This window comes from Cryptotermes secundus, unplaced genomic scaffold (genome assembly GCF_002891405.2).
Source record: "Cryptotermes secundus unplaced genomic scaffold, Csec_1.0 scaffold5, whole genome shotgun sequence".
NCBI lineage: Eukaryota > Metazoa > Arthropoda > Insecta > Blattodea > Kalotermitidae > Cryptotermes > Cryptotermes secundus.
In genome coordinates this window covers 24140-31301 of record NW_019724742.1, presented here as the reverse complement: position 1 = coordinate 31301, position 7162 = coordinate 24140, and the positions used below count along the sequence as shown (strand labels likewise).

The 7162-nt window shown below is 40.2% G+C and overlaps 2 protein-coding genes across 2 annotated transcripts in view; both read right to left on the bottom strand.

Annotated features, from left to right (window-relative positions):
- Window positions 1–1893, bottom strand: part of LOC111862664 (zinc finger protein 2-like) — a 20376-nt gene extending 18483 nt beyond the window's left edge. Inside the window, exon 1 of the mRNA XM_033750766.1 lies at window positions 1818–1893. Within this exon, the coding sequence (XP_033606657.1) occupies window positions 1818–1893 (76 nt within the window). The remainder of the gene's footprint in view (window positions 1–1817) is intronic.
- Window positions 887–4049, bottom strand: LOC111862640 (GPI ethanolamine phosphate transferase 1-like). The gene is made up of 4 exons (XM_023848157.2): window positions 3643–4049; window positions 3436–3556; window positions 2616–2715; window positions 887–2052 (listed from the first exon to the last, which is right to left on the bottom strand). The coding sequence occupies exons 1-4, from the start codon at window positions 3894–3896 to the stop codon at window positions 1901–1903; spliced, it is 627 nt and encodes a 208-aa protein (XP_023703925.1). The 5' UTR covers window positions 3897–4049; the 3' UTR covers window positions 887–1900.
- Between the last annotated feature and the right edge of the window lie 3113 nt (window positions 4050–7162).

The window sequence follows — 7162 nt, the reverse complement described above, 5'->3', positions numbered from 1 at the left end:
GTTCCTTATGTTAAAGTATGCCGATATAACCCAAAACACCTATGTCCAAAGTTGAACGGTTACGGAGATAATGGCCAGAGAAGTGTCAAACTTTGACCGGGGTTACACACTTGTTGATTACAAAATAGATATTAAAACTGGCAGGAATATGTGGATTCTGTAACGTTAATAATGTACGTAACATCAAACTAACTTGTGAGTGACATGAAGCCATAAAATTGAAGTACAAAAAACTCGCATGCCATCTCAAAGTTGTCGTTAAGAGTTCCAAGCACTGTACATGACACATGAATGGTAAGCGATGACGTAACGTGCTGACTGCGCGTTCTGATAAAGCGAACTCCATAAGCACGGATAGGATGAATCACGGCAGTCAAGGACAAACAGAGATAATTCCTCTCAGCTGATAGGTATAATCCGTGGACCCGCTAGAAGACCACACTTTTCTCGGGCCATTATCTCCGTAACCGTTCGACTTTGGACATAGGTGTTTTGGGTTATATCGGCATACTTTAACATAAGGAATACCCTCCCGAAGTTTGGCACATTCCTCCTGGGACACCCTGTATACATCAAGCAGATAACAACAAAAAAGGTATGTACATCGAATTTTACTATATATTTTTAACTAATTATTCTGCAGAATCTGCAATAAAAGTAGTGGCTCGTGGATGAGTTTGGGCATAACTCATACGTATACTCTTTTTGTTGTTCAGTTGGGTATCATTTTAATTTTTTCTATAGGGCTTTACTCAAGTCTGTCTGGTAATTACTACATTTAAAAATAAATATTTAGGACTGTGCATGCGCTTCTACTAGCGGCAGGTGCGCGCACTTCCCCTAGCGGAGTTTAAATGCCTGACTGGCCAAAACGGGATACTTTGGCCACGACGACCTTACCCACCAGTCACAAACGTGGCACTTCAGCACTTAAAGGATAATGCAAACGGGACAGAGGCAAAAATAGACTGAAGAAGTCTTCAGAATCTAGTCTTCTTGACTGTGTCACCATGCAGTCTTGCAGGCAGATACTGATATTGTGGGGGTGAAATGTTTCCATCTTCAGCTCCAAAAATGTAGGCAACATGAAATTGAGCCCTTGTTAAGAAGCTTCCAATTGTGCACCTACTCAAGAGCTTCCCAGCATTTCATGGAACCTGAAGGTTCATTACTGTGTTCACGAGAGGCCTTCACTGGTCCGGTTTTCTGAAATGTCAGTACCTGCCTACAAGGCTATAAGGTGTCACAACCCAGAATACCAAAATCTGAACATTCACTGCCATAAAAATCTCAAAATCTATATACATGGAAGGACAATAATAAATTGTGAATTTATAATATTTCCATAACAGGAGTGCTACTAGAACCCAGTGTTCAACATTACATAGTTGTCTTTCTAGGTAACAAGGCGGACTGATGGATGATAGATTTAAATCATATATACTATACTGCATCACAAGGAAAGGCAGGTACCTGCGCTACAGGTGGCTGCAAGAACTACTAAATGAAGGGTGAATATATGTACACTGCAAGTATGTTTTTGAGTAACTTATAAGAATGGTAAATTTCCTTTGAAATTTTTGATCACTGAATTAGCACTTCAGGCAGGATAACCCACAGTTTACTGTACTTACTGATGGACCAGTGTCTGCCCATGGAGCGGAAAACTATGATTTGATTTTTGGCAAGACTGAATCACCATCACGCCCACAACAGCTTTGGAACCTGCAAGCTATCTACTATCTAACACATACCGAAGGCTGAAAGGGCAAAGTAACTGGAGTATGACTCAAAACACTCACTTCTGTAACACTTACACTGAATACGGTTTATGTGTATGAGAAGCTGTATGAAGTCCAAGAAGATGTAGGAAAAATACAATTTTATATTCATTAAGTTTTTAATTAAGAACAGCATCTGTCTTGCCACGGTTCAGAAATTCCTCAACCTTCCTGAACACCCATGTATCAAACCTTGTTGTGGATCTTCTTCCAGAGTAATCTTCAACTGCAGAGCCATACATGTCTATATAAACATGGTTTCCACTTGCACCTGAACAAAAATATGAACGGTTTATCTCACTGTTAACTAACAATGCTTCTGAGACATAGAAGGCTGCTTTGGTGAAACAGCCATACTACATCTGTGAGATGCTTTTAAGTTGCACTTAGATTGTGTTAGTCATTTCATCTTCTTATCCACAAATGGCAACATTATGCTCCTGTGGTATTTCCATGACCAAAAAATACTATAAATTTATTAATACATACCAAGGAAGATCTAAAAATAAGGTAACAATGCAATCCCAGGGACTTGCTACCATTTGCATGTTGCAGCAAGGGTAGGCAGGGTTACATTTAAAGAAGTCTTCAAGGGTGACATTTGAGGTTCTCACTGTGGTGGATATTAAAATTACTGTTTCCTGCAACGTATAGTTTGGTAGATAGAAATAAACATTTTGGATATAAACATGGTTCTTCCATCTTATGGATACCCAAAACTTCACTCCTTCTTTACCAAGCTACATAAGATTACATCCTTACATAGCCTTAATCTTATGTCTTCAGAGAAATAAAGTTAAGTACTTCGATAAATTACGTATTAAAACAACAAACCTTTGGCAAACATGGGAAGTATGTCAGGACTTCCCCAGGACCATGTGTACCGACTTTCATTGAAAACAGAGTCAAATTCCACTGGACTGTCTTTCCAACCCTATAAAAAATAAAATATAATAAATAAAGAATAAACAGTAATAAAACGAAAGGATAGACAACATACAACGATAAATACTTTATTTTTTAACCATATAGTGAATGGCCTGCACTATGACTGTATTTACAGGCATGACATGAAAGATAAAACATACTATTTCAAGAATGTTCTGGATAGTTCCTGGAGAACTGTTGGGCAAAAGTGTACTCTTTGTTAGATCTGAGTTTCTCGGATTGGTGACTATGAGGAGAACTCTCTTTTGAGATGTGACACTATGTAATCTGTTAAAAGTTTACTGACATTTCACAGGAACATGCTGCTTCCATCTTCAGGGTCAAGAAGTAAACTGGGCAAGTATATGGAATCACAACCTAGAATATGCAGTGACTAAACAATATATTGATTGTGTACACATGTCACTGGATTTTAAGTTTATTAACAGCTGTATAAGGGGTAGGCCTTCTCGGCCCTTGCACCGCGACCTACAGTGGTCTACTGTGCTTTTATAAACAGTTACTGCATCTAATGTGTAATTCCAATCTATTCAAACCTCCTAAACTGTCCAAGAATTTAGGTTCTATTTAAAATTACTAACCCTAAGTTAAACCAGTCTAACCTACTCGAAGCAACTGTAACCGTTTTAAAGACACACTCCATTCTGACATAAAAAGTTCATTAAAAAGTATAAGAATAAAATAACTCATGGCAACAATTTCTAACCTTGGCTATAGCAGATGGGTCCTCATATAATCCAGCAATTAATGTCACATATCCAGGGCGCGATTCTGTTGGTACTCTGGTATGAGAGACGCCCCATGCTTCCCTCTCCTCAATTACATGCCTGCAACCAGCCAAGTTATCAAAAAATTTAGGTTATGTTCATTAATTATAACACAATAATGCCTTAACTTCTCTGTTGCTGCATACCTCAGGTGCGAGGCATTCGTTTTAAATAAATCATCTGCCCCCAAAAAGGAATCAGCACGTAAACCATCAGCAACGATTAAAACAAGCCTGCGTGCAGGAGCTTCTAGAGGACTGGACTGTGGTTTAATGTTATGAACTATTGGCGATTTGAAATAAATATCAACCACTGATACTAAAAATGCAATATGCACAAATAAACTACTAATGATGAGAAACATTGTCGAGAATATGCGTTCGAAATGCCCATTAAACATGTCTTTCCCAGTACAAGGTAACAAACGGGATATGCATACAAAAGTAAAGCAGCCAGGGATGTCTCTATTTCAGAGGAAGGACGACAGCCAGAAAATGAAATGGACTGAGAAATTGGTTTCTAATTCAAACAAACTCAAAACTAATAGTGTCAATTAAAAAAAAATTGGTGGAAAAATAAATTGGCATCATAATCATAACATCAGGAACACCCGTATATCTAAATTCACTGCCTCACGAACGAGCTACACTTCTGCCATCTGCCATTTGCTTAAGCAAAGACGCTTTTCGGTTAGTAACGCCTGGTTGTCATCGTCAACAGCAACCGTGTAAAACATGCGGCCCGCGGGCCGCATGCAGCCCCCATAGCCACAAAGTGCGGCCCCTCAACTTTTACAGCTAATTGATATTAAAATTTTAGTAGAAATATTTTTTTGTAAAGACAATTTTCCAGCAGACCACAAGGCAGGAAATCTCACGCAGACATAAATTATCAGGCTGCAGGAAATTCAATGTTTTGCTATTTCTAACACAATTTCTTGTGTAAGCTCTCTTTTTACATATTGAAAAGTTGTTTGATACTTGCCAAAAATTGTATTCTCTTGCTTTTTAAAACTGTAAGATATGTGACTTTAGGTAATTATATTGAAATTACTCCTAAATAATAAATAGAATTAAATTTCCTTGTATCAAAATCTAATGCATATTTCTATTTTGAAGTGCGGCCCTGGACTATTATTTATAGGGCTGAGGTGGCCCTCTGTACAAGATGAGTTTGACATGCCTGGTCTACAGCGAATCCGGGGTAGGTTGCGGGAAGCACACCCGAGGTACATGAGAAACAGACGGGCGCGCGCACGCACGCACACACACATATTCAAAAGAGGGAGGGAAGAGATGTTATACTTAGCATGTGAACGGGATTCGTCTGGGTTCCATAAACGCGTGGGAAATTCCCTGACTGAGTAACTATTAACTTCTCAAGAAATATTCAGAACCTTGCACTTACTCATGGAGCTGAGTCCTCCTTGAGGAGTCGCCAATTCTGCAGCTACTCAAGAATTTCCCAACATTTTATGGAACTCGAAGGTTCATTACCCTGTTCACGAGAGCCCTCCACTGGTCCCTATCTCGAGCCAGATCAATCCAATCCATATCATCCCATCCTATCTCTATGATCCATTTTAATATTGTCCACCCACCTACGCCCTGGTCTTCCCAGTGGTCTCTTTCCTTCTATATCCTATACGCATTCCTAGTCTCCCCCATTCGTGCTATATGCCCTGCCCACCTCATCCTCCTTGACTTGATCATTCTAATTATACTTGGAGAAGAGTACAAGCTATGACGCTCCTCATTATGAAGTTTCCTCTAACCTCCCGTCACTTCATCGCTCTCCGGTCCAAATATTCTCCTCAACACCCTGTTCTCAAACACCCTCAGTCTATGTTCCTCCCTTGATGTCAGATAGTGTTTTTTTTAGTAGTAGCACTGGAGTGAGAGTGTACCTCGGCACTACTGCCTCAAACTGCCATATTGCACAAGCTCCTGATGATGAATGATCCCGTAGCATTGGTGTAACGATAATTGGTAAAGGGAAAACAGAAATGTTTGGAGAAATTGTGCGCCATTGTTTTTTCATCTACCACATATCCTACGTGGACTATCATATAACAAACGCTGGCTTACTCTTCAACACTAAAGATGGAAGCAGCACGTTCCTCCGAAACATAAGCTGACTTTCGACGGACTACACGGCGTTGCATCCCAAAAGATAGAATTCTTCAGGATTTTTACTTGTTTTTGTTAACCCTCGACTTTGTTTGACATCATGCAGGACTTGAGGTTCTCACAGCGTTAGTTAAGAAGTGTACCATATCTAATGAAATATAACGACGAGTAGTCCATTGAAAGTCAACCGACGTTGCGGAGGAACATGTCACAGAGTTCTGTTCGCCACTTGCTTTCACACTGGTTTCTCGCTCGGCTTATTCAACCCTGAATATGAAACGTCGGTTAACTTTCGACGGACAACCTTAGGGCTGTAAAGTTAAGGTAAGGTAAACTTGTCCCGTACTTAACTAATTAAGCACTACGGCATGGTGTATGGTGGAGTGGAGGTGTAGTTCCACCATTCTTGACCACAGCACTAGATGGAAACGAGTGGTCAGCTTCACACCCTGATGAAGCAGTTCCCGCTACCAATTGCACATGAGAGTGGACGGGTTCCACAGCCGGCCTGGAAGCTACGGAGAAGAGAAAATCTCTTGCTCTTGCCGGGAATCGAACCCGTCGTCCAGCTTTTCGCCTCGTTGCTATACCGACCCCACACTATGAGACGTTATAACTTCCTCCGCTAGAAAATCCGCAAAGCATTGGGCTTAGGATAGACCAATGCATCTCTCGGCAGGAGATGGACCTGAAGGACCTGAATTCCCTTCCTTTCGCCTCGTCAAGAGCTGGAATAATTGCGGTCTTTGATTGACTGTAATCATGAAACTAGATCCCGCAGGCAAAACTGCAATGCTGTCCTAATCTTATCATGCGGCTAGGCGGCACAAAAGGGATTTCAAATGTGAATGTGTACGCTATGCTTACTTCAGTTACGTGTCTTCAAGTTTCGTTCCTCTTTCGTATAGGCCAAGGGTCTCCAAACTACGGCCCGCGAAAGAATTGTGCAGAAATGCGCCAATTGAACTAATTTTCCAATGAGTACTGGTAAATGTGATTCCGAGCTTATTGACCTGACATATTATACTGCAGTTCGATGGCTTAGCTGTGGAAAGGTTCTTTCGCGCTTCCTTCAGCTCAGGAACGAAATTGATATATTTCTTACTGAGAAAAACCTTCACGAACCACTTTTATCAGATACCGAGTGGCTTTGGAAATTAGCATTTTTTGCTGATCTTGTGAACCATATGAACAATTTGAATTTAAAGTTGCAGGGTGAAAATAACTTAGTCTGTGATTTATTTGCACTTGTCAAGGCATTCAGAGCAAAGTTGATACTTCTGGAAAGCCAAGTGAAAAGTTGTAACTTTGCACAGTTGCATAAAAAGGGTGAAGCAGAATTTCCTTCCTCGTTTGCAAATTTAGTCATTTCAGGCTTGAAAGAACAATTTCGGAAGCGATTCGCTGATTTGGATTCCAGTGCTCAGGAAATTAGATTGTTTCAAAATCCGTTAGAATGTGATGCTGCAGATGTCCTAAGTCAAATTCAAAAGGAAATTATTGAACTTCAGGAAAATTATCATATTAAAGACAAATA